Source organism: Narcine bancroftii, chromosome 1 (genome assembly GCF_036971445.1).
Source record: "Narcine bancroftii isolate sNarBan1 chromosome 1, sNarBan1.hap1, whole genome shotgun sequence".
In the NCBI taxonomy this organism is placed as follows: domain Eukaryota; kingdom Metazoa; phylum Chordata; class Chondrichthyes; order Torpediniformes; family Narcinidae; genus Narcine; species Narcine bancroftii.
The window spans coordinates 493,631,009-493,658,923 of record NC_091469.1 but is presented as its reverse complement, the minus strand read 5'-3'; the positions used below and the strand labels follow the sequence as shown (position 1 = coordinate 493,658,923).

The 27,915-nt window shown below is 47.3% G+C and overlaps 1 protein-coding gene across 1 annotated transcript in view; it reads left to right on the top strand.

Annotated features, from left to right (window-relative positions):
* The first annotated feature begins 376 nt into the window (after positions 1-376).
* The window catches only part of mapk15 (mitogen-activated protein kinase 15), a 112,970-nt gene continuing 85,431 nt past the window's right edge, over positions 377-27,915 (top strand). Inside the window, exons 1-4 of the mRNA XM_069915165.1 lie at positions 377-479; positions 7,533-7,631; positions 8,245-8,274; positions 18,760-18,850. Of these exons, the coding sequence (XP_069771266.1) occupies positions 411-479; positions 7,533-7,631; positions 8,245-8,274; positions 18,760-18,850 (289 nt within the window). The 5' untranslated portion in view covers positions 377-410. The remainder of the gene's footprint in view (positions 480-7,532; positions 7,632-8,244; positions 8,275-18,759; positions 18,851-27,915) is intronic.

Sequence of the window (27,915 nt, the reverse complement as noted above, 5' to 3'; positions counted from 1 at the left end):
CACCCAGAGTGCGTGGCAATGGGCCCCCAGCGATGGGTGCTCACCCATGAGGGTGTAGCAGTGGGTGCCTGGTAATGGGTGCTCACCCAGAGTGCGTGGCCAGTGATGGGCTCTCGGTCAAACTCGGCCATCAGTGAGCCCAGCTCCAGTGAGGTTCCCTGGGCAGAGCCCCTGAGCTGTGAGGGCCAGACCGGCTCAGCGTCTGCACCCATGGGCCGTTCCCCCACCTACGGGTGCTGCTGAAGTGAAGGCCGCCAGACGCGGGCACGAGCAGGGAGCCAGGGCCGGGACACGAGCGCCCCCCCGCGGTGCTGGCCGTCCCCGCATCGTGCGAGGTCACGTGAGGAGGCGGACTGTCCGCGCTGCGCAGGCGCGGCTCCTGCCGTTGCCCCGGTAACCGGCCCGGCGGGATGAGCGCGGCCGAGGTGGACGAACGGGTCCGCGGCAAGTACCGGCTGCGGCGGCGGCTGGGCAGCGGGGTGAGAGCCCGGGGGGGGGTGGCTGGAGAGGGCCCGGGGGGGGGCTGGGGAGAGCCCGGGGGGGGGGGCTGGGGAGGGCCCGGGGGGGGGGGCTGGGGAGGGCCCGGGGGGGGGGGGCTGGGGAGGGCCCGGGGGGGGGGGCTGGGGAGGGCCCGGGGGGGGGTGGCTGGAGAGGGCCCGGGGGGGGGGCTGGGGAGGGCCCGGGGGGGGGGCTGGGGAGAGCCCGGGGGGGGGGGCTGGGGAGGGCCCGGGGGGGGGGCTGGGGAGGGCCCGGGGGGGGGGTGGCTGGAGAGGGCCCGGGGGGGGGGGGCTGGGGAGGGCCCGGGGGGGGGGCTGGGGAGGGCCCGGGGGGGGGTGTGAGGGTGATGGGGGGTGAGGGTGAGCAACAGGGAGGGGGGGGGGGAGGGCCCGGGGGGGGTGTGAGGGTGAGCAGCAGGGAGGGGGGGGGGGAGGGCCTGGGGGGGGTGGATGTGAGGATGAGGGTTGGGGAAGGAGAGGAGTGGGAGTGAGGACTGAAGTGGGGAGGGGGTGTAAGGGAGCGCGGTCAGTGAGTGGGGGGGGTGAAGTGTAGTGGGGTTAGGGGCAGGGTGGGAGAGGGTGTGAGGGCCAGCAGTGAGGAGGGATGAAGGGTGTCGTGGAGATGGGGCAGGCCCTTCATTCCAACCCGTCCCTGCCAGCCCTGTATGCCCAGTGTCTGTCATCGTACCTCTGCCTCTTCCTGTCCCCCTGCCAGTCCCACCCACGTCCCCCTCCCCAAAAGTGTCTGTTTTTGTGCTATAATGTTCTATGGTTGACTGACTGCCCTCCTGGGGTCATTTACGGTGAATAATTAACACATCGAACCATCTTCAAGGTTCAAGATTCCATTTATTGCTTATAATGCATTATAAATTTAACCTACGTGATAATCGACAATTTAACTTTTGCCCTCCACATGGAAGCCGGCTAAAAGCTGAATGTAAAGGTATTTCTTCCCTTTTCATGCAGGCCCAAGAAAGCTTGCTCCAATCTCCCCTTTCAGCCTGAAGGTGGCTGGGGCAATGATGGAGCGTTAAGGCAACATGGCTACTTGTGCCATGATGCCATAGATATGTGCCGAGTGGTGGCTGTCTTCATTACCCATAATGCCCTATGCAGCTGTAACCTCTCTGCATTTCCCAGAACAGATCCAACTACTTGGGGGAATTACAGGTAGGGTAGATAGCCATTGTCCTGATGGCCCAGTGAGGTGCTGGAGGCCAGAGCAGCTGGCAGGGCTGTCACAGCCGCCTCCTGCCCTGATGGCCCCCGCCGGCTGCCCCTGCCCTGAGGGGGTAGTGAGTGGGAGAGAGATGGGTCGCAGGCTGACAGTGTCATCGCAATTTCATCAGCCCACCCCAAGTGTTTGGTGGAACGTTCCACTCTACCGCTGACACTCCCTCAGAGAGGGATTGAAGTCGGCACCTTGGAGCTGGTCAGGGAGCATTCATCAAGGTAAGTTTTCCGATGTGAGGGCGGAGAATCTCCTCCTTTATAACCATATAACCGTTTACAGCACGGAAACAGGCCACGTCGGCCCTTCAAGTCCGTACCGGTTCACTTGAACAACTGCACTAGCTCCTCCGCAAACTCCTGAGGAAGCAGAGGCTCTCTTCGTGATGCCACCGGTGCGCTGGTTGTCATTATCTCAAAACTTTTACTAAGATGTATCTTGATTTTTGATATGCCTGTGGTTTTGGAGCAAAGTCGGGTCAGATACAGCAATGAGCTCTCTGAACCCTTCTCCATTAACAATGGCGTGAAGCAAGGCTGTGTTCTCGCACCAACCCTCTTTTCAATCTTCTTCAGCATGATGCTGAACCAAGCCATGAAAGACCCCAACAATGAAGACGCTGTTTACATCCGGTACCGCACGGATGGCAGTCTCTTCAATCTGAGGCGCCTGCAAGCTCACACCAAGACACAAGAGAAACTTGTCCGTGAACTACTCTTTGCAGACGATGCCGCTTTAGTTGCCCATTCAGAGCCAGCTCTTCAGCGCTTGACGTCCTGCTTTGCGGAAACTGCCAAAATGTTTGGCCTGGAAGTCAGCCTGAAGAAAACTGAGGTCCTCCATCAGCCAGCTCCCCACCATGACTACCAGCCCCCCCACATCTCCATCGGGCACACAAAACTCAAAATGGTCAACCAGTTTACCTATCTCGGCTGCACCATTTCATCAGATGCAAGGATCGACAATGAGATAGACAACAGACTCGCCAAGGCAAATAGCGCCTTTGGAAGACTACACAAAAGAGTCTGGAAAAACAACCAACTGAAAAACCTCACAAAGATAAGCGTATACAGAGCCGTTGTCATACCCACACTCCTGTTCGGCTCCGAATCATGGGTCCTCTACCGGCACCACCTACGGCTCCTAGAACGCTTCCACCAGCGTTGTCTCCGCTCCATCCTCAACATCCATTGGAGCGCTTACACCCCTAACGTCGAAGTACTCGAGATGGCAGAGGTCGACAGCATTGAGTCCACGCTGCTGAAGATCCAGCTGCGCTGGATGGGTCACGTCTCCAGAATGGAGGACCATCACCTTCCCAAGATCGTGTTATATGGCGAGCTCTCCACTGGCCACCGTGACAGAGGTGCACCAAAGAAAAGGTACAAGGACTGCCTAAAGAAATCTCTTGGTGCCTGCCATATTGACCACCGCCAGTGGGCTGATAACGCCTCAAACCGTGCATCTTGGCGCCTCACAGTTTGGCGGGCAGCAGCCTCCTTTGAAGAAGACCGCAGAGCCCACCTCACTGACAAAAGGCAAAGGAGGAAAAACCCAACACCCAACCCCAACCCACCAATTTTCCCCTGCAACCGCTGCAACCGTGTCTGCCTGTCCAGCATCGGACTTGTCAGCCACAAACGAGCCTGCAGCTGACGTGGACTTTTACCCCCTCCATAAATCTTCGTCCGCGAAGCCAAGCCAAAGAAGAAAAAAAAAAGTCTTTGGTGGTTGAGCCTGCAGTATACATCCTTTGAGAACAATTAGGATTTTAATACTGGGAGAAGATGAATGGTGGATGTTTCAGTTTGGAATCCTCCATCAAGACCATTTTCATGGTCCACCACACGGCCATTTTCAGTGTCACCTACAAATATGCTCAGATTTTTGGCTTTATGAAAGGGTCTAAAGAGTTGCCGTGAGCATTGCCCAGCATGCCTTACAGTGGGAGAAAAGAGAAGCAAAAAAGTGTCTTTTCAGAAACACCGTCAGCTCCTTTAACTGGTTGTTAAGGTCTATATAGAGCTGTGATGCATCGAGTCCACGCTGCTGAAGATCCAGCTGCGCTGGGTGGGTCACGTCTCCAGAATGGAGGACCATCGCCTTCCCAAGATCGTGTTATATGGTGAGCTCTCCACTGGCCACCGTGACAGAGGTGCACCAAAGAGGTACAAGGACTGCCTAAAGAAATCTCTTGGTGCCTGCCACATTGACCACCGCCAGTGGGCTGATATCGCCTCAAACTGTGTATCTTGGCGCCTCACAGTTCGGCGGGCAGCAACCTCCTTTGAAGAAGACCGCACTGACAAAAGGCAAAGGAGGAAAAACCCAACACCCAACCGCTGCAACCGCTGCAACCGTGTCTGCCTGTCCCGCATCGGACTTGTCAGCCACAAACGAGCCTGCAGCTGACGTGGACTTTACCCCTCCATAAATCTTCGTCTGCGAAGCCAAGCTAAAGAAGAAGAAGAGAGCTGTGAGCATTAGGACTAGCCCCTTGAACCCGCTCTTATCAGCAGAGTATATGCAGGGGAAATTCACATGGTCACATAACCCACACGTGAACACCACACTGACACGGAGATCCAGATCCAACCCAGGTTTCAGGCCCTGTGAGGCAGAGGCCCTTCCAGGTTTTTTTCACAACACGATAGAAGCTGATTCTGGCAATTTAAACCTGTGCCACCCAATTAACCTATAACTCTGTATATTTTGGAGGGTGGGAGCAAACAATAGCACCCTGAGGAAATCCCACACAGACACAGGGAGAACATAACAATTCCTTATTGACAGCACAGGATTCGAACCCGAGCTTCTGGCACTGTAATAGCATCACACTAACTGCTAAGCTAGAAGTCCCTCTGTGCTGGAAATTGAGGAGAAACAAACAATATTTGTAGTTGATAAAATTGCAAGAGAAATTCAGGAGTCTGAAAGATGACAAAGCCCAAGTGCACAATAATCTCCCCAGCCCCACAACCCTACCCACTGCCAGTGTGGGCCCCTGCCCACAGACCAGCTGCCACTGCAGGCCTCTTCCCGGCCACTGAACCCCAGCTAGTGCAGGCCACTGTCACAGACCTGCTGCCAGTATGGGCCCACTGACCCACGGCAGGTGCAGTCCCTGCAAACACTGACCCACTGCCAAGGCAGGCCCCCTGGCCATTGACCTGCTATGTTAAGATCATGTCCACCGACTAGCTGTCCATGCAAGGCCCTGCCCACAACCAGTGCGGGCCCCTCTCTCACCTCTTGACCCACTGCCAGCATTGTCCTTTGCCCATTGCCTGTGTACTCCCTACCGAATACCAACTGCTTGTGCCGTCCCATCTCACTGACCACTGCCACTAAAGTCCCCTCACCTGATTGAACACACTGATAATCACTGACCCTTCACCCTACGGTACACACCGATGATCACTGACCCCCTCACCATACTGAAAACACTAATATCCACCGAACCCTTAACCTTCCGGACACACCAATAATCACTGACCCCTCATCCTATCATACACACTGATAATTACTGACCCCCTCACCCTACCTTACACACTGATAATCACCAATCCCTCATTCTACTGTTACACCAATATCCACCAAACCTGCACCCTATCTTGCAAAACGAATATCACCAACCCCTCACCCTACCAAACACACCAATAATATCCAACCCCTCACCCTACTGTATACACCAATATCCTCCGAACCTTCACTCTACCATACCGATAATTACCAACCCCTCACACTACCGTAAACACCGATAATCTCCGACCACTCACTCTACTATATACACCAATATCCACTGAATCCTAACTCTACCATACACACCGATAATCAGTGACTCCTCACCCTACCGTACACACCGATAATCACTGATCCCTCATTCTACTGTGTGCAGACCGATAATCACTGACCCCCTCACCGTACCATACAGACTGATAATCACTGACCCCCTCATCTGACTGTACACACTGATAATCACCAACCCCTCACCCTACTGTACACCGATAATCACCAACCCCTCACCCTACGGTACAGACTGATAACCAACCCCTCACCCTACTGTACAGACCGATAATCACCAACCCCTCACCCTACCATACACACCGATAATCACCGACCCCTCACCCTACCGTACATACCAATAATCACCAACCCTTCACCCTCTTGTACAGACTGATAATCACTGACCCTCTCACCCTACCGAACACCGATAATCACTTACCCCCTCACCCTACCGAACACCGATAATCACTGACCCCCTCACCCTACCGTACACACTGATAATCACTGACCCCTCACTCTACCGTACACACCGATAATCACCAACCCTTCACCCTACTGTACAGACTGATAATCACTGACCCCCCCCTCACCCTACCGAACACCGATAATCACTGACCCTTCACCCTACCTTCTCTCTCTTCTCTTCTCTTTGGCTTGGCTTCGCGGACGAAGATTTATGGAGGGGGTAAAAGTCCACGTCAGCTGCAGGCTCGATTGTGGCTGACAAGTCCGATGCGGGACAGGCAGACACGGTTGCAGCGGTTGCAGGGGAAAATTGGTGGGTTGGGGTTGGGTGTTGGGTTTTTCCTCCTTTGTCTTTTGTCAGTGAGGTGGGCTCTGCGGTCTTACACACCGATAATCACCAACCCCTCACCCTACAGTGCACGCCAATAATCACTGACCTCCTCACCCTATTGAGTACATACCAATAATAAAATAAGGATATTGGGAACTCAAATAGTAATAGGAAATTAAACCACAGAGATCCTGATGTTTGTTGTACGGAAGGACCTCGGGGTGTGTCTATAAGTTGACGTCACCAGAGGTAGGAATGATTGAATTCCATGACATAAACAAAGATCAAACAACGTTAAGCTGAGCAAGACATACTTTCTGGGTTTATTAGGTGTCCCTCTCTTATGGACTCCTCACCTGACCGGACACAGTTCACCAATCTGGCTGCATCTTGCATGTGGCCTTGAAGTTGTCCTTGTTCTCAATTGGCTGGTTAGTGTGCACACCCAAGTGTGGCCTCTGGCGAGTCATCAGTGGTGATGGCTTCACACAAGAATATGCGCAAGGCTGCAACAAGTCCATACATCTCGGAAAACTCACTCACTTTGATGGAGCAGTGATGAAGACATTTGGAAGCTTCCTTTCGTGGGCAAAGGCATTTAATGCAACAGTTGGAACATCTTGCTGGAGTTGTTCAAAGCATTGCTTAGGCTGGGCTTGGAGCATTGTGCGCAGGTCTGATTCCCAAGATTTCATCTGGAATGGATGACTAGTGATAAAGAGAGATGGGATGGATTTATTTTCACGGGAATGTAGGAGCTGAGGATGAACCTATTTGGGGAGTGTGTGGAGTCTAAAACTAGAGGCCAAGGTTTCAAGTGAGGGGTGGACATTGAAAGGTCTGTGAGGACAAGCCTTCCGTAAAGAGGGCAGTATGCAGGGGAGGTGGTGGAGCGGGTCAAAAATCACAGCATTCATGTTCCCAGGTGAGAAGATTCTGGAACGAGAAGGAAAGGTTTAAAGTGACGGGGTAAAGATTTGAGAGGCACTTCAGAAGCAACTTTTTCCCCTTAGAGCATGGTCCATATTTGGAACGAGTTCCCAGATGAAATGTTAGAAATTACAACACTCAAAAGACATTTGGAAAGATGTATGGAGAGGAAGGGATTAGAAGGATATGGACCTGGAAAATCGGACTAGCCTGGAATGGCAATGTGGTCTCTGCAGGAAGGGAGTGAGTGTACGGTTGAACCAGATGCATCTGTAAATCTCATTTCTAGGCTTATGGAATAGTGTGGAAAGCAATTGATCGACAGACAGGAGAGATCGTGGCAGTGAAGAAAATCTTTGAAGCCTTCAGAAACCGGACAGATGCTCAGGTATCTTGGGGACAAGGGTGGGAATTGCGTGTTTTTATTTTATTTACAGCATGGAAGAAGCTGAGCCCGGTCATTTAAACCCATGCACCCAGTTACACCCAAATTAACCAACAATCCCCATACGTTTTTGGAGGGTGGAAGGAAACCAGAACACCCACGGAGGAGACCCACGGAGACATGGGAAGAATGTACAAACTCATTACAGACAGCGCTGATCCAAACCCTGACCACTGGTGCTGTAATAGCATTGCGCTAACTGCTACGCTCACTGTCCCGTTGATTTAGAGATCCCATAGCTAGCTACTATCAGACCCCAACTGTGGAGGCTGTGTCCCCAGTCCTGCAGTGATGGGGTGCCAGAGTAGATGTACTTTCTGGGTTCCTGGCCAGAATAATCCCTCCCGTTTCCCTCTTAGTTTTTCCCATGAGCAGGGGAAGGGTGTTTTCATTTCCACATTGGGGCAAGGGGAGCCTCAGTATGTAGTGAGCCTTTACTGTCCATATCCCATTCGGGTAGTTCCACCCTGTGCTAGCCACCCAGCCCTGGGTAGTGGGAGGTAGAGAAAGGTTTGTTCTGCTCTGCCTGATCCTGCCTGATTTTTTTTTTTTACAGAGGACCTTCCGTGAAATTTTGTTCCTTCAGGTGAGTTTCTTGTATTGATGATGTCATGAGGAGATCCATTGGGGTGATGGGAACTCACAGAGATATCATTCCATTGGCCCCATGTGCAGGCATCAGTTTGGCACAGATACATGGGGAAGGGTTTGTTCATGTGCTCTCCTGTTCTTTGTTCACAATGTGGCTACAAGAGCTGGTCAGAGATGAGAAGTGTTGTGGAACACTCCAGTTTCCTGGATGAGTGCAGCTTCAACATCTCACAAGTGCCAAAGGGTGGTTGAGGAAGGATTTTTGCACGCCTTTCATCAATATCTGTGATAGCAATATCAGATCACTATTCACTGGTCAGCACTGACAGTTCATCGACTTGTAACTTGTACCCCTCCACTTTTCCCGGTTATCTTCTCACACCTATGCTGCTCTGCCCACTGAACTATCTTCATTTTCCTTTTGTGCTGGTTTCCACATTTGTGAATGGATATACTGCCTTTGGAGACGAACAGAGAAGTTGGAACACAGAACAGCCATTCTCAGCGGGGAGGCCCTATGGTCTCCCTGGGGCCACAGCACATTTAAGAAAAAGCCTTGTTTTCTTTTTGCCTCATGTGACATCAGTTTTTATGTTTTTCTTGTAGTTGGAGAGAAGTACGAAGGAAATCAAAACTTGACTACTTCACAGTTTCCAGGCACCCACTACTTTGTGTATAAAACAAAATGCATACCCTCAACATTTCCCCCTAAACTTTCTTTCCCTCCCATAAAGATGTCCTCTGGGATTTGCTACAGTTGTTCCAGGAAAAAGTGCTGCCCATCTACCCTATTTATGCCTCTCAAAATCATGAAGCTCTTGATTAAATCACCTCTCACTCTTCTTCATGCCAAACCTTGCCTCATGAGACACCAGGTTGATTTTGAAAATAAGGAAGTTAATTTATGAGGAGAGTTTGAATAGGCTGGAATTATAGAAGGATGAGACCATAAGATATGGGAGCAGAAGTAGGCTATTCAACCCATATAGTCTGCTCGCCGTTCCATCATGAGCCGATCCATTCTCCCACTCAGCCCCACTCTCCCATATTCTCTCCATAACCTTTGATACCCTGACTATTCAGATATCTATCTCTTCTGGTTTTCCATCCCATAGGATGGTGATGATTCCCTTCTGTTAGTTTGGGAGTGTTTGATATGAGGATACCCACTCCTCAGAAAGGAGCAGCGTGTGTGTGAATGGATTTAGGTGAGTAGGGAGTTGCACATGTCTAGACCCACCCTCTTGGATCCAGCAGCATGGTGAGGTCCAAGACGCCTGGGGGAAGATCTGTTGCAGTGAATGGCCTTACCAAGCTTCAATGAAAGGGATGCCCTTTCTGAACTTCACAGCACGTATTTGCTCGATGGCCATTGACCTTACAAAAGGGTTCATCCGCCCTTTGACAGGTCTTGTTTTACATCCTGCAGGGTGTTTAACAACCCTCCGCACCAGGCAAGCCTGGTGGGGGAGAGGTTTAGTCACTGACCACCTGACCATGCGACAGGTAGTACTGGGTTACCTGGTACCAGTAGCACTCAAACCAGTGACCTGACCTATCAATCTCTGTCATAAATATACCCAACGACCTGGTCACCACAGCCACCTGTGGTAGCAAATACCAGAAGTTCTCCGGTCCCTGGCTAAAGAAATTCCTCTGTATTTCTGTTTTAAATACGCATCTGTTAATCCTGAAGTTGTGCCCTCTTGTCTTGTACTCCTCTACTGTGGAAAATAACTTTGCCTTTCAACATTTGAAGTCCCTTCTCATTCTTCTGAATTCCACGGAGTTAGGACCAAGAGCCATCAAACATGAGAGGGGATCTTAATTGGAACACAGAAATTTATAGCATAGTCCAGGCCCTTCGGCCCACAGTGCTGTGCTGACCTAACCTAGTCTACCAACTGCTAGAATTTTCCCACTGTATAATCCTCTGTTTTTCTCAGTTTCATGTACCTATATAACAGTCACTTAAACAACCCCACTATACCTACCTCCACCACCGATACCAGCAACATGTTCCGTGCACCTGCCACTCTCTGTGTGAAGAATCTACCTCTTACATCCCCCTGTACTTACACCCATGCACCTTAAAACTGCACCCCCTTGTGTTGGCCATTTCAGCCCTGGGGAAAAGCCTCTGGCCATCCACATGATCAATGCCTCTCATCATCTTGTACATCTCTATCTTGTACATTCTCTGTCGCTCCAAGGAGAAAAGACCCAAGATCACTCAATCTCAGAAGGCATGGTCTCCATCCAGGGAACATCCTTGTAAATCTCCTCTGCATCTTCTCAACAGAGAGGACCAGAAGTGACCAGAACTGAACATAACATTCCAATATTCTAAATTACATTTCTTATCAAAACATTAAATTATGAAAAGAGTGCTATAGATTTGTAGAAGCAGGAAGCGTGTTTTCACTGGCAAGTGAGATGAAAGTGAAGGACATAGCCACAATATTCAAAGGCTGTAGATTTAAGATTTGGATGGAGGAGGAGCAGCTTCTCCGGAGAGCAGTGAATCTGGAATTCTCTGCCCAAGACACAGCCAAGCATGTCTCATTAAATGTGCCTAAGATACATATACAGTATAACTCTAATAAAATCAGAAATCGGATTCTCTGAAATCCTCTATTATCCAAAATTTTAAAAAAATCTGAAACAAATCAGAATCAAATCAAATCAAATCAAATAGCTTTTTATTGTCATTGTACAAGTTATACAACGAGATTCATGACAGCAGTACAAGGTTACCAATGCAGCGACGCAACCACAGAAGTTAAATAAAAAATTTAATTTACAGTGCCGTATATGTCCTTGATGTGAATAGAGGGGGGGTGTCGGCTGTATGTATAATAGATGTGGAGGACAGAGAGGGGAATTTGTGGATATGTGTGTTCAGTACCCCCTCCATAAATCTTCGTCCGCGAAGCCAAGCCAAAGAAAGAAAAGAAGAAAGTAGTGACAGCCTGGGAGAAAAAGCTGTTTCTGAATCTGTTTGTTCTTGTCTTGATTGACCTGTAGCGTCTGCCAGAGGGTAGTAGGTCAAACAGATGCAGGGCAGGGTGGGTGGGGTCCTTTATTATTGCTTGTGCTCTGCTGAGGCAACGAGAGGTGTTGAAATCCTTCAGGGAGGGTAGGGGACATCCAATTATCTTTTCTGCTGCCCTCACCACCCGTTGAAGTCTTTGCCGCTCTTCTTCAGTGCAATGGGAGAACCATACTGTGCTGCAGTACAGCAGGATGCTCTGTCTGGTGGAACTGTAGAAGGTAATCAGCCACTTCTGACCCACCTTGCTCTTTTTGAGCATTCTCAGGAAGTACAGGCGCCTCTGGGCCTTTTTGATGACTGCTGAAGTGTTTACAGTCCAGGAGAGGTCGTCTGAGATATTGATGCCCAGGAGGGTGAAGCTGTGGACCCTCGTCACACAGTCACCATCTATGTAGAAGGGGAGGGGAAGCTGGGCTTCCTGAAGTCCAGAATGATTTCCTTTGTTTTTGTGGTGTTTAGGATCAGGTTATGAGCCCGGCACCACTCGGTCAGATTCAGGATTTCATTCCTGTAGGCAGACTCATCTCCCCCTGTGATCAACCCCACCACCGTGGTGTCATCTGCAAACTTCGCCACGGTGTTACTGGCGTGGACAGGTCTGCAGTCGGCGGTGTAAAGAGTGAAGAGCAAAGGGCTCAGCACACAGCCTCGTGGGGAGCCCGTGCTCAATGTGCGGGTGGAGGACAGGTGGGTTCCAAGTTTGGCAGTCTGTGGTCTATCTGTAAGGAAATCTTTGATCCATGAACAGGTGAGAGGATGAAGGCCCAGAGCAGACAGTTTGCTGACTAGGATATCGGGGATAATGGTGTTAAAGGCTGAGGTGAAGTCCACGAAAAGTACCCTTGCATAGGTGTTCCTGTGTTCCAGATGGCTCAGCACAGTGTGGAGGATGATGGATATGGTGTCTTCCGTCGATCTGTTTGCTTTATAAGCGAACTGGTGTGGGTCGAAGGAGGGAGGAAGACAGTCTTGGGTGTGGCCTAGGACCAGTCGTTCCAGGCACTTGGTGATGACAGGTGTGAGTGCTACTGGACGGTAGTCATTTAGGCCGGTTATTTGTGGTTTCTTTGGTATGGGTATGATGGTGGAGGCCTTCAGACAAGCTGGTATAATGGCTTTTGACAGGGAAAGGTTGAAGATTGTGGTGAAGACCTGGGACAGCTGATTTGCACAGGCCCTAAGTTCCTTCCCCGGTACGCCGTCTGGACCAGCCGCTTTTCTTGGGTTTACCCTGGCGAGGGTTCATTCCACCTCGAATGGCTGCACAGTCAGTGGCTCGTAGCTAGGGGCGGACTGGGTTAGAGGGGGTGCAGCTGTAGGCTGCCGGGCGGTGGACTCAAAGCGTGCGAAGAAGGTATTTAACTCCTCCGCAAATGCAGTGCTTGAGTCCACAATTTTGCTGGGCTGACCCCTGAAGTTGGTCAGCTGTTGTAACCCTTGCCACACTCGCCTGGGATTGTTGTCGGTGAGACGGCCTTCCAGTACTTCCTTATAATCTAGCTTGGCTTTCCTGAAGCCCTGGCAGCACTATACAATTTATTATCACTGGATCTAAAGGCAGTGTTGCGGCTCCTGAGGAGTGATTTAACCTCCCTAGTCATCCAGGGTTTCTGGTATATCCAGAATTTTTTCGGAGCCGAACTAACCAGGACCTCGGGCTCCCGGGCAGGAGCAGGACCCACGGGCTATCACCACGAATGGGGCCTCAGTGGGCAAGTGTCGGTGATTGGCGATGGCCAGCAAGTTTTTTTGGTGAGAATTAACCATTTTTTTAATGCTTAAAAAAAGCCTTCCCCTGTTGTTTAAACACTGTTGCAAGTGAGTTGCTGTTGCTACTGGGCTGTTTTAAAACCAAAAATTACCAGTTCTCCAGGAAAAAAACTTTATCTGATGTAGGCCCGGTCCAGACTATTTTGGATAATCGGAGTTGTACTGTAGATATATTTTTGAATAATATGGGAATTAAGGGTTATATGGAATGGGTGGGTAGTGGAGTTGAGTGAAACACCAAAGTCTGCAGATGCTGTGTGTGGCGATACAACCACTACACTGGCTGCACTCCTACCAGCCTACTGCATGGGGGAACCACTGTACCTGCAGGTAGGCAACCTGGGAGGCTGGCCCCACCTGCCAGCTTTCAATCACCGTCCTGTATAGAATGGGGGACAGTCAGACGCATGTGCAACCAGCAAAGATACTGAGACTGGAGTACGTTTAAGCTGTTGTACAGTCTGTGGACTTTGCTTCAGAATGATTCACATGGCAGCGCTCATAATTTAATTAGCTTAAAAGTAAAAGGACCATGATGAAGTTCCTCACCATCGAGAGGCTGGATATCGATCCTCAACACCCGGAATTTCCAGCATACTTCGAGATCTGCAATTGAAGTAATCATCCACATACAGGCTGATGTCATCAACACTAACCAGAAGAAAGTCATGGTACGTCACACCAAGCTGAGCCCGCATGCTTTCCAGGCTATCCGACACTGCACAGATTTTCCTGGAAGGCATGTACTGGTTTCCGATTAATTTAATCTACGCTCGGTACCTGCTCAGCATCAGGGTACAGCAGCCAGGTGAGATGGCATATGCTTACCTGGGGGCAATGCGAGATCTAGCACGCCCATGTACGATCGAAGCTGGGGAAGTGGAGGGACTCGTCCAAGATGCCTGTGTGCGAGGGTTGCGGTCAAGGGCAACTTAATAGAGACTGTTGGAGGAGAATAATGCTTCCCTTACCAGGATCATGAACGTGGTCTGCTCCCTAGAAGCTGCAGCTCATCATGCAGAGGTCTTCGATGCTCACCTTCCCCAACCTCCAGCCTGGCCGACGTCGATGACAGCAGTCACTGAGGGGCTGCTGCCGACGCAGTCTGCTACTGTAAGTACTGCGGGTCCCAGAGTGAGTCAGACAGGTGATCCCAAAAGAGCTGTCCTGCAAGGAGCTCACATTGTTCCTGATGCAGCAAGAAAGGCCGCTTCACCAAAATGTTCCTCTCCAAACCCACCGGGAGCACTGCGGCCCTCCAAGACTAACTGGGAGCTCCTTCCAACCCTGAATGCGTGCATCTCCTGGGCACTGCCATATGGGCCAGCCAACCCCTGACCACCTCACCTTTCCTGACTCACAGCTAAGACAAAGTCGTCAACCTGCGTGTGTGCAAAACTCGCCACACCCCACACTCCAAAAGGCACCAACTGGCTGCTACTCGCCACAACCATCAGGGAGCAGCAACTTGGACCCTGAGGTGGTCCTAGCGTCCTCCACACTAATGGGGGACATTTCCCATGGACTCAGGTTCTCAATGACGGACATTACTGTCAATGGGAAGGTAATAAAATACCTGTTTGAAAGTGGTAGTACTGAGCGCTTTGTGCACCCGAGCGGGGTCCGTACGCTGAAACTCAAAAGTATATCCAGAGAACTTCGCTATTCCTTTTGCGGCCCAGGACCACTCCATCAAACCACTGGGGTGCTGCTCAGTGAACTTGACTATGAGGGGAACATATCAAGGGTTCTGGCTTCTGGTCATGCCAAAGCTCTGTGCCCCAGTTATCCTGGGACTAGACTTCCAGTGTCACCTGCACAGCTTCACCTTTACCTTCGGTGGCCCACTCCCCCCCCACTCACCATCCACAGCACAAAGTCCAGTGACTGCCCTCAGTCCACTTGCGGGCTCTCAACCCTACAGATGTCCTCTCCATCCCTCTTCAACTATCTAACATCAGACTGTAAGTCCATAGCTGCCAAGAGCAGGCACTGATGTGCGGCCGACAAGACCTTAATCAAGGCAGAGGTGAGACGGTTTCTGGTGGAAGGAGTTATAGAGCCCAGCACCAGCCCCTCGAGAGCCCAGATCCTTGTCATAAAAGGGGGCAGCAAACTGAGGATGGTCATCAACTATAATCAGACCATCAACTCTGATGGTACCCCCCACCAGCTGGACGCCTACCCACTGCCCCGCATTGGCGATATGATCAACAAGATAGCCCAGGACTGGGTTTTTCTCGATGATTGACCTGAGGTCGGCCTATCATCAGCTCCCCGACCATGCCCGGGATAAACCTTATTCCGCATTTGAGGCAGATGGGCGCTTCTAGTTCTGCCAGGTCCTGTTTGGGGTCTTTGTGTTTCAGCGGGAGATGGACTGCATGGTAGACTGGCACAATCTAAGAGCGACTTTCCCATACTTGGATGATGTCACCATCTGTGGCCATGACCAGCAGGACCATGATGTCAACCTGAAGAGATTTCTCCAGACAGCTGAGGCGCTGAACTTCACTTACAACAGGGATCAGTGCGTGTTCAGCACCACCCGCCTCGCGTCCTGGGGTGCATTGTGGAACACAGTGTCATCAGTCCTGACCCAGAATGCATGTGCTCCCTAATGGAACTGCCCCTCCCTTACACACTCAAGGCCCTCCACAGGTGCCTAGGGCTCTTCTCTTACTACTCCCAGTGGGTCCCTCACTTCTCGGACAAGGTCTGCCCACTGGCCAAAGCTACCACTTTTCCCCTCCCTGCTGATGCGCAAGCGGCCTTTGGCTGCAACAGACAAGACATCGCCAATGCACGATACTGCCGTGGATGCGAACCCCCCACTCCAAGTGGAGTGCGATGCCTCTGATGTTGCCCTCGCTGCCACCCTCTGTCAAGGGGGCAGACCTGTGGACTTTTTCTCCAAGAGCCTCCACAGTCCATCGAAAAGGTGGCCCAGGTGATCATGGAAGCAGTTTGTCACTGGTGCCACTATCTGGCAGACAGAAGGTTCACCCTTCTCACTGACCAGCACGTGGTGGCATTCATGTTCAGCACCACCCACAGAGGCAAGATCAAAAACAACAGGATCTTGCACTGGAGAGTTGAGCTGGCCACTTTCATCTACGACATCCAGTATAGGCCGGGGACCCTCAATGACTCTCCTGAGGCCCTGTCTCGTTCCTGCGCCAGTGCTAGATCTGAACAGCTTCAAGCGCTGCATGACACGCGTCTGTACCACTTCATTAAGTCCTAGAATCTCCTCTTCACCATCCAAGAAGTCTGCACCATTACTGAGTCCTACAGGGTCTGTGAAGAGTGCAAAACTGCGCTTCTACCCGCAAAAGGCCCATGTAGTGAAGGCCACTTGGCCCTTAGAGCGACTCAGCGTTGAATTCAAGGGACCACTGCCTTCCACGAATAAGAACGTCTATTTCCTCTCAGTCATAGATGAATACTCCTGTTTTCCCTTTGCCATCCCTTGCCCTAACACCTCCACTGCCTCCGTTATCAAGGCCCTGGTGCAGATCTTCACCATGTTTGGATACCCGGCATTTATCTACAGTGAACGAGGCTCCAGCTTCGTGAGTGAGGAGTGTGAGGCATTGCAGCTCGTCACACGACTAGCTAGAACCCCAGGGGCAACGGGCAGGTGGAGCGTAAAAATGGGGTAATCTGGAAGGCAGTCCTGGCCCTGATATCAAAAGGCTGGTCCATCAACTATTGACAAGAGGCCCCCAAGCCATATGGTTGCTCTTGTGCAGACCCCCCACAAATGCCTTTTCTCCTTTCCTAGGAATTTGGCAACTGGTGTCTCCCTGCCAGTGTGGCTGACATCTCCGGGACTGGAGCTCCTCCGTAAACGCATGAGGACCCACAAATCCGATCCCCTAGTTGAGCAAGTGCACCTTCTCCATTAAAACTCAAATGATGCTACGTCAGGTACCCCAATGGACGTGAGGACACTGTCTCAACCAGGGACCTGGAACCACCAGGGACCTGGAACCACCAGGGGCCCGGACCTCTCACCCTGGGCATCCATGGTTCATCCAGGAGCCACCACCATCTCTCTGCCTCTCCAGGGAGCCCCACTCCCCGCGGAGCTGCCCCACACCTACACCCCTTCTCTGTCAGACACCATCCTGCCCACACCACTGGTCACCCCAGCCACCCTGGACCCAGCTGACCCTCAGGCAGCCCTGCCCCTACCGACCATTGGCCAAGAGCCTGTCCTGCAAAAGTCCCAGAGGCACAGGCGACTGCCGGACTGCCTGAACTTATAAATACTACCTGGTACTGAGAACACCGCCCTCCTCTCCCCCACACCCAACCAAAGGGGTTGAATGTGGTGATGCAACCATTACACTAGCTGCACCCCTACCAGCCTACTGCATGGGATGGGGGGGGGGGGGGGGGAATCCACTGTTCCTGCAGATAGGCAACCTGGGAGGCTGGCCCCACCTGCTGGCTGTCAATCACCAGCTCCTCGAGAGCCCAGGTCCTTGTCATAAAAGGGTGCAGCAAACCGAGGATGGTCATCAACTCTGATGGTACCCCCCAGCTGGACCCCTACCCACTGCCCCGCATCGCCAATATGTTCAACAAGATAGCCCAGTACAGGGTTTTTCTCAATGATTGACTTGAAGTCGGCCTATCATCAGCTCCCCAACCATACCCGGGGTAAACCTTATTCTGCCTTTGAGGCAGATGGGCGTTTCTACTAGTTCTCGGGCCGGCCCCTTTGGGCGACAGTCAGACACACTTGGAGCCAGCAAAGATACTAAGACTGGTGTACTTTTAAGCTAACTAAAGCCTGTTGTACAGTCTGTGGACACCCAGCAGCGCTCACACTGTAACTGTAGTAAAATCGCAGAAATGTTGGAGGAACTTAGCAGGTCTCGTGGCATCCATAGGAGGTAAAGATGTATAACCAACGTTTTGGGTCTGAGCCCTTCCTTAAGATATGAGTGAAAAACAGACAGGCCGCCACATAAAAAAGTGAAAAGGGAAGAATGGACAAAAGGTGTTAATTGGACATGAGGATAGGAGAGGAAGTTATTTGAGGGAGGGGTGTTGTTTTTGGCTCTGAAAGGAGACAGAGGGAAATGGGAAGAAAGAGAGAGAGACAGCTAGAGAAAATGAGACATTGGGAAAGGTGGGGAGGGGGGTGAAACAGAAACCAGAGAGGTCGATGTTAATGCCATCCAGTTGGAGAGTGCCCAGATAGAATATGAAGTGTTCCTCCAATTTGCAGGTGGTCTCAGTCTGGTAGTACATGTGACCGTGGTCAGACATGTCAGTATGGGAATGGGGTGAGGAATTGAAATGGGTGGCCACTGTGTGATCCACACTGTTGTGGCTGTCAGACCCGAAGAGCTGAGTCCGTGGGCTGACCATCCACATCATATTGAATGCTGGAACATGCTTGATGGGTCAGATGGCCTCCTGCTCCTGTGTCTTATCTTCTTACAAAGATTGCTTGCAGAGGAGTCCTCACTGTACCAGATGTAATGTGACAATGAAGTTGTTCTGGGATTCTTCACGCCTGTCTGCAGCACTGAATTGCATGCTGACTGGCATCTGAGTATTGCCCATTTTTACGGACATTGCTGATGGTTCAGTCCCTCTCATTCCCTCCCCATTTAACCTTGCCTTTTCCTCCAGGAGCTTGGAAACCATTGCAACGTGATCAAGTTGCTCAATGTCATCCGAGCAGCAAATGATCGGGACATCTACCTGGTCTTCGAATACATGGGTAAGTTGCAAAACTAATCCTTGTGTGGCAGAGGGGCTGTCGGGAGAGAGGGAGAAAGGCATGAGGCTGTAATGGGGGTTCAGGGGAGGGGCTGTTGGGGTTGTGGCTCCCCATATGACAGACTAGCGCTTCAAAGTTCTCAGTGCCTTCGATACAAACTTAGCCTTAAATAAGGAGTCCACGTGCATTTGATTGCAGCCATCCTTTTATACACAATCCCTTTGCATTAGAGTTTGCCTTCCTCGGAGAAAGGTAAATAATTCATATTTTGGTACTGAGGGAGGTAATTCAGTCATGGAGTTATATGGCATAGATTCTTTGACCCACCTTGAGCCAGTAGTATACCTGAGCAAGTTCTATATGCCAGCATTTGGCCCATATCCCTCTAACCCTCTTCTTTTGGCTTGGCTTCGCGGACGAAGATTTATGGAGGGGGTAAAAAGTCCACGTCAGCTGCAGGCTCGTTTGTGGCTGACAAGTCCGATGCGGGACAGGCAGACACGATTGCAGCGGTTGCAAGGGAAAATTGGTTGGTTGGGGTTGGGTGTTGGGTTTTTCCTCCTTTGCCTTTTGTCAGTGAGGTGGGCTCTGCGGTCTTCTTCAAAGGAGGTTGCTGCCCGCCAAACTGTGAGGCGCCAAGATGCACGGTTTGAGGCGTTATCAGCCCACTGGCGGTGGTCAATGTGGCAGGCACCAAGAGATTTCTTTAGGCAGTCCTTGTACCTTTTCTTTGGTGCACCTCTGTCACGGTGGCCAGTGGAGAGCTCGCCATATAACACGATCTTGGGAAGGCGATGGTCCTCCATTCTGGAGACGTGACCCATCCAGCGCAGCTGGATCTTCAGCAGCGTGGACTCAATGCTGTCGACCTCTGCCATCTCGAGTACTTCGACGTTAGGGGTGTAAGCGCTCCAATGGATGTTGAGGATGGAGCGGAGACAACGCTGGTGGAAGCGTTCTAGGAGCCGTAGGTGGTGCCGGTAGAGGACCCATGATTCGGAGCCGAACAGGAGTGTGGGTATGACAACGGCTCTGTATACGCTTATCTTTGTGAGGTTTTTCAGTTGGTTGTTTTTCCAGACTCTTTTGTGTAGTCTTCCAAAGGCGCTATTTGCCTTGGCGAGTCTGTTGTCTATCTCATTGTCGATCCTTGCATCTGATGAAATGGTGCAGCCGAGATAGGTAAACTGGTTGACCATTTTGAGTTTTGTGTGCCCGATGGAGATGTGGGGGGGCTGGTAGTCATGGTGGGGAGCTGGCTGATGGAGGACCTCAGTTTTCTTCAGGCTGACTTCCAGGCCAAACATTTTGGCAGTTTCCGCAAAGCAGGACGTCAAGCGCTGAAGAGCTGGCTCTGTATGGGCAACTAAAGCGGCATCATCTGCAAAGAGTAGTTCACGAACAAGTTTCTCTTGTGTCTTGGTGTGAGCTTGCAGGCGCCTCAGATTGAAGAGACTGCCATCCGTGCGGTACCGGATGTAAACAGCGTCTTCATTGTTGGGGTCTTTCATGGCTTGGTTCAGCATCATGCTGAAGAAGATTGAAAAGAGGGTTGGTGCGAGAACACAGCCTTGCTTCACGCCATTGTTAATGGAGAAGGGTTCAGAGAGCTCATTGCTGTATCTGACCCGACCTTGTTGTTTTTCGTGCAGTTGGATAATCATGTTGAGGAACTTTGGGGGACATCCGATGCGCTCTAGTATTTGCCAAAGCCCTTTCCTGCTCACGGTGTCGAAGGCTTTGGTGAGGTCAACAAAGGTGATGTAGAGTCCTTTGTTTTGTTCTCTGCCCAATCCCTCTAACCCTAACCCACGTTCAAATGCATTTAAATGTCAGAACTACCCCACTTCTTCCGCTTCCTCAGGCAGCTGGTTCTATACATTCCCCCTCCCCCTGTTTGTTGGTGTGCCCTCCTTCCTTTATCCACCTATTACCTCCTGCCTGTGGGACTGTGCTGCTCCACTCCACCATTTTGTGGGACACCTGCCTAGATTTTGCTCATACCTTGATGAAGTGCTCAAGCCTGAAACATTGGTTATGTATTTTTAACTTTGCTGTACACTGTTTGACCAGCTGAGTTTCTTCAGCATTGTGTCTTTATGTTTGTAAAGCAGGGAAACAGTTCTTTTAGCTCATCTAATCCATGCCAGCCAAAATGCCACCTCAGGCAGTTCTATTTGTTTTCATTTCCATATCCCCCCCCCCCCAATCTTCCCTATCCATGTACCTGTCCAAATATTTTGCGAATGTTACTGATGTACCCACCTCTACTAGTTTTTCTGGTAGCTTGTTCCATATACCCACATCGCTCTGTGTGAAACAAGGTGCTGATCAGTTCCCTTTAAATGCTTCCCATCTCACCTTACATCTATACCCTCTTGTGTGGACAGTGAATGAGAGGGCCTAAGAGGGTTTGAGAACTGGGTGACCTTGCAGTATTTCCTGGAAGTGGTGGCATGGTGGTGAAGAAAGATTTTGGCACAGTTGCCTTCATTGGTCAAGAATTTGGGCATCATGTGGCCAATGGAAAGAATGTCATGAAGCTGGAATAGATGGGGAGGAGTCACGTGATAGAGTAGTGGCCGGTAGGGGAACTCCAGCCCTCTTCAGAAAAGTTAAAAAAAGATAGAGAAAAAAACAAAGGCACTAACATAAAAACCAAAACAAAGTGAAAGTAAAAGTGTAGAGAAAATAGCAGCAAAGAAAGAAAAACCAAAAACAACAGGAAGAAAAGAAGGAAAGACGTTAGAAGAAGAAGGGGAAGGCCTTACTGGTATGAGGAGGCCCGCCATGGAGAGAGAAGCCCGCTCCCTGAGGTCAGTCGAAGCCCCGAACTCGGGACTACAAAAATGGCTCACGGAGCGAAACAAAAGTGTGCAAACGCGCATGCGCGATGCGCAAGACAAAAATAACACTGATGGGTCGATCTCCACAGCTGAAACAGGCAACTACAACACAACAGCAAGAGGAAAACAGAAAATAACGAGAACAAGAAGGAAGAGAATAAAAATAAGAAATCAAAGAAACAACAGATGACCAACCCAGAGGAAGAAGACCAACACCAAGACACTTCTAATAAAAATAAGAAGACCAAAAATACCCAACAAAATAAAACAAACAACTCAACAAGAAAACCAGAAGAGACAGAGGTAAAGGACACAGATCCTGGAGTGGACTCAGAAGAGGAGGAAGAACACAGAGAAATGGAAGATGAAGGGAAGGGCAAGTACATGGATATATTTTTTTTAAAGAATATATGGAAACAGTAAAAGAATGGCAGTCACAAGAATTCAGTGAAATAAAAAGAAGAATAAAAAGTACAGAAGAAAAAGTGAATAGATTAGAGATGATCATGACAGATATAGGAAAAAGAGTAGACAAGGTGGAAGAATGAGAAACAGCCATAGAAATGGAGGTAGATGACTTAAAAAAGAAATTAGAAGAATCTGATAAAAAAGTTAAGGAGTCACAGGAGCTGTTAGCTCAGAAGATAGATATAATGGAAAATTATAGAAGAAACAATATAAAGATAGTGGGCCTTAAGGAAGATGAAGAAGGCAAAAATATGAAAGAATTTATAAAATAATGGATCCCCAGGGTCCTAAGAAGACCAGAATTACAGGAAGAAATGGAAATAGAAAGGGCACACAGAACATTAGCCCCTAAACCACAACCACAACAAAAACCAAGATCCATTCTAGTAAAATTCCTAAGATATACAACAAGAGAAAATATATTGGAGAAGGCAATGAAAAAAATAAGAGAAGACAAAAAAAACCACTGGAATACAAGGGTCAAAAAATTTTTTTCTATCCAGATATAAGTTTTGAACTCCTGAAGAAGAGAAAGGAGTTCAATGCAGCAGAAACGACCCTATGGAAAAAAGGTTATAAATTTATGTTAAAATACCCAGCGGTACTTAAAATAGTTATTCCGGGGCAGCAAAACAAACTATTCTCGGATCCAGAAGAAGCACGAAAATTTGCAGAACAACTACAAAACAGACAGAGAGATGAAGAAATGTAACAAGAACAAAAATGACAACAAACTATATGTATGTGTGTATGTAGGTATATATATATATATATGTGTGTGTATGTGTATATATAAAAAATAAGAGTATAGATAAGAACTAAGAAGGGAAAGAAAGGAAGTAAGGAGGGAATTAAGAGAGTGACCTTTGCTATATATGAAGATTAAAATCTTTTCTGGGGGGGCTGGGTGGGGAAAAATTACAGTCACTGTGAAATCAGTTGACACTTGCGAGCGGATTCGCAAATCCAAATGGAGAGGGGAGATGTGGTTGCCCGACAAGGGACAAAGGACAACTCAGAAAGGGGAGGGACTATTGGGGTTAAAGGAATTTTAGATATGAGAATAGTGGAAATATTTTATGTTATAGAAATGTTGTCTTATAATGTGTTCAAAAAAAGAAAGCAGAAATGGATAAGAAGGGAAGGTGGTGATGAGGAAACGGAAAGGAAAGATAAACAAAGTATGAAATGGCTATGTTGAACTATATGACTTTAAATATTAATGGAATACATAACCAAATCAAAAGGAAGAAACTGTTAAATTTACTGAAAAAATAAAAAATTGATATAGCATTCGTACAAGAAACACATCTAACTGAAGTGGAACACAAGAAATTAAAGAGAGATTGGATAGGACATGTAACAGCAGCATCATATAATTCAAAAGCCAGAGGAGTAGCTATATTAATAAAAATGTACCAATCAAAATAGAAGAGGAAATAATAGATCCAGTAGGGAGATATGTAATGATAAAATGTCAGATATATTCAGAATTTTGGAATTTACTCAATGTATATTCACCTAATGAAGAAGATCAAAAATTTATGCAAGATATCTTTTTGAAGATAGCAGATAGGCAAGGGAACATACTAATAGGAGGGGACTTTAACCTCAAACATGGATAAAACTGGAAAAAAAAACTAACAGAAAGAACAAAGTAACCAAATTTATAATTAAATCGATGCAAGAAATGCAACTTTTGGATATATGGAGGAAACAACACCCAAAGGAAAAGGAATATTCATACTATTCGGGTAAAACATACTCAAGGATAGACCTATTCCTGCTATCAGCCCACATTCAAGGGAGAGTTAGGAAAACGGAATATAAAGCTAGACTATTATTGGACCACTCACCCCTGTTATTGGCAATAGAGCTAGAGGACATCCCACCAAGAATGTATAGATGGAGATTAAACTCCATGCTACTTAAAAGACAGGATTTTAGAGAATTCATTGAACGACAAATTAAAATGTACTTTGAAATAAATACGGAATCAGTGAAAGATAAGTTTATACTATGGGACGCAATGAAAGTGTTCATCAGAGGGCAAATAATAAGTTACGTAACTAAGATGAAGAAGGACTACAATCGGGAAACAGAACAGTTGGAAAGGGAAATAACAAATATAGAAAAAGAATTAGCAATAAAGGAAGATACAACTAAAAGAGAATTGGCAGATAAAAAAATAAAATATGAAACACTACAAACATATAAGGTGGAGAAGAACATAATGAAGACAAAACAGAAATATGAGCTAGGAGAAAAAACGCACAAAATTCTAGCGTGGCAGCTTAAGATTGAACAAACGAAAAGAATGGTATTGGCATTAAGGAAAAAGGACAAACAAACTACATATAATCCAACAGAGATCAATGAAAACTTCAGGAAATTCTACGAGCAATTATATCAAACTGAAAATGAAGGGAAAGAAGGCAAAATAGATAAATTTCTAACTAAAATTGAACTACCGAAATTACAAACAGAGGAGCAAAATAAATTAATAAAACCATTTGAAATAGAAGAATTACAGCAGATATTAAAAAGACTACCAAACAATAAAACACCAGGAGAGGATGGATTCCCAATAGAATTCTATAAAACATTTAAAGACTTATTAATTCCCCCCCTTCTGGAAGTAATCAACCAGATTGATAAAACACAAAGCATACCAGATTCATGCTAAACAGCAATAATTACAGTAATACCAAAGACAGGGAAAGATCCACTTGCACCAGCGTCATATAGACCAATATCTTTACTTAACGCAGATTATAAGATAATAGCTAAACTATTAGCAAACAGATTGGCCAACTATGTGCCAAAAATAGTAAATCTAGACCAAACTGGATTTATTAATAAAAGACGAACAACAGACAATATCTGTAAATTTATTAACTTAATTCATGCAGTAGAAGGAAATAAAACTCCAACAGTAGCGGTTGCTTTAGACGCAGAGAAGGCCTTTGACAGAGTAGAATGGAATTATTTATTCAAAGTACTACAAAAATTCAGCCTACCAGAGAAATATATTAATTGGATTAAAGCATTATATAAGGGGCCATTGGCGAAAGTGACAGTAAATGGATATATATCAAAACAATTTAACTTAAGCAGATCAACAAGGCAGGGATGTCCACTATCTCCCTCACTGTTCGCCTTAGCTGTTGAACCACTAGCAGAACTGATAAGAACAGAAAATAAAATAAAAGGGATAAAAATAAAAGAGAAGGAATATAAAATCAGTCTATTTGCAGATGACATATAATATACTTAACAGAACCAGAAATATCAATAAAAGAATTACATAAGAAATTGAAGGAATATGGAGAAGTATCGGGGTACAAGATCAACGCAAATAAAAGTGAAGCAATGCCAATGAATAATGCGGATTTCACAAAGTTTAAGAAAGAATCGCCATTTAGGTGGCAAACACAAGCAATGCGATACCTAGGTATACAACTAAATAAAAACCTCGGCCATCTATATAAACTCAATTACCATCCATTAATGAAAAAAATTACAAGACGACTTAGAGCATTGGAAAGACTTACCACTAACACTGATAGGAAGGATAAACTGTATTAAAATGAATATTTTCCCAAGGATACAATACCTATTTCAGTCATTACCAATACACCTAACAGAGAAATTCTTCAAGGAGTTAAAGAAAATAATAAGGAAATTCTTATGGAAAGGGGGAAACCGAGGATAGCGCTAGATAAATTAACAGAATGGTACAAACAAGGGGGCTTACAGCTACCAAACTTTAAGAATTATTATCGAGCCACACAATTAAGATACCTATCAGATTTTTAACAAGGGAAAAACCAGATTGGACCAGATTAGAACTAGATAAAATAAGGGAGAAGATACCTGAACATATACTATAAAAATGGGATGAAAAATTGGTGCAACGTAGGAATTCACCGGTATTGCATCATCTGCTCAACATTTGGAAGAAGATTCATGTAGAAGGAATAAAACAAATTACCAACTATCAAAACTAATATTGACGCAAAATCAGCTAATCCCTTTCACAATAGATAACCTTTCCTTTAGAGAATGGGAGAGAAAAGGGATCAAAAGAATAGAAAATTGTTTTTCGGGAAATAAATTATTATCCTTTGAACAAATGAAGGATAAATATAATATAACTCATGATACAATGTTTGCATACTACCAACTGAAAACCTACTTGAAGGACACATTGGGAAACAGTCTGAGGTTACCAGAAGGAAGCAATTTTGAATGTGTGATTACAGACACAATGATATTTTAAAAGTATGTAACAAACATGTTCATCAAACTGCAAGAAAAGGAGAACGAGGAAACAAACGGTAAACCTAAACAAAAATGGGAACAAGATCTAAACATAAAGATAAAGAATGAAACATGGGAGAAGCTATGCTCCAGAACTATGAGAAATACAATAAACACGAGGTTACGCATGATACACTATAACTGGACACACAGGCTATACATTACACCTCAAAAGTTAAATAAATGGGACCCAACAGTATCAGACAGATGCTTTCGCTGTAAAAAGGAAACGGGAACAACAATTCATGCAATTTGGACATGTGAGAAAGTGGAAAAATTTTGGGAAGATCTAAACCAGATATTAAATAAAATCACAAAAAGCAATATACCAAAAAACCCAGAGATTTTCCTCCTAAGTAATATAAGAAACAAAGAATTTGGACTCGATTTGGATGGAGCACAAAAAAGATTTGTTATGATAGCCCTGGCTGTAGCAAAAAATGTATTATGTCAACCTGGAAATTAGAAGACAACGTGAGAATACAACAATGGTATATAGAAATGAATAAATGTATTCCATTAGAAAAAATAACATATAATTTAAGAAATAACATCACAATATTCGAACAAATATGGGAGCCATACATGAAACACAATAGAGAAATCCTACCGTGGACTTCCACCACCTAAAATGACAGAAGGAGAAGATAATGAAAAGAACTGAATCAGTAAAATTTCTTGTTTATTTTTATTAAGTGACAACATTGTTTAATGGGTTTAATGTATCTTATAGATTGAACTTTAAATAAATGGGGAAGGGAGGGAGGGAAGGGAGGGGGGAAAAAGGGGGAGAAAATGACACTATATATTTAAGAAGAAAAATGTCTGTATGTATCTTGGTCAATATGGTTTATAGTGTGAAAAATAAAATAAAAAAGCTGGAATAGATGCAGAGAAAATTCATAAGGATGTACCCAGGACTGGAGGGATGCCGTTACAAGGTGAGGCGGAATATTCTGGGAAATTTCTCCGTGGTGTTCGAGGCTGAGGGGAGACCCTGACCTTTATAAAATCATGAGGGGGATGGATAAAGTAAATGGTTACTGTCTTTTTATAAGAATAGTCAAGTAGTAACATGGGTCTGTCTATTCACTGTCTAACACTTGCCCTCAAGTAACTTCTCAAATGCAATACTTTACACTTGCTATTAAATTTCACCTGCTACTCCTTGAAAAAAGAGAAGCTGAATGGGTTCAGCAGGTCGTCAGCATTCCCCAGAGAGGCGTTCCACCATGGCCCACTTTCCTAGTTGATCCTTGCCTTTCCAAATACAAATGGATCCTGTCTCCAATACCTTTCCTAGCACTGATGTCATTCTCACTGGCCTGTCATTCCCTGCCTTTTTCTTGCAGCCACTCTCCAGTCTTCCATTATCTCACCCTAAGCTCAAGATGACATAGACATCTCTGCCAGCACCCCAGGGATTTC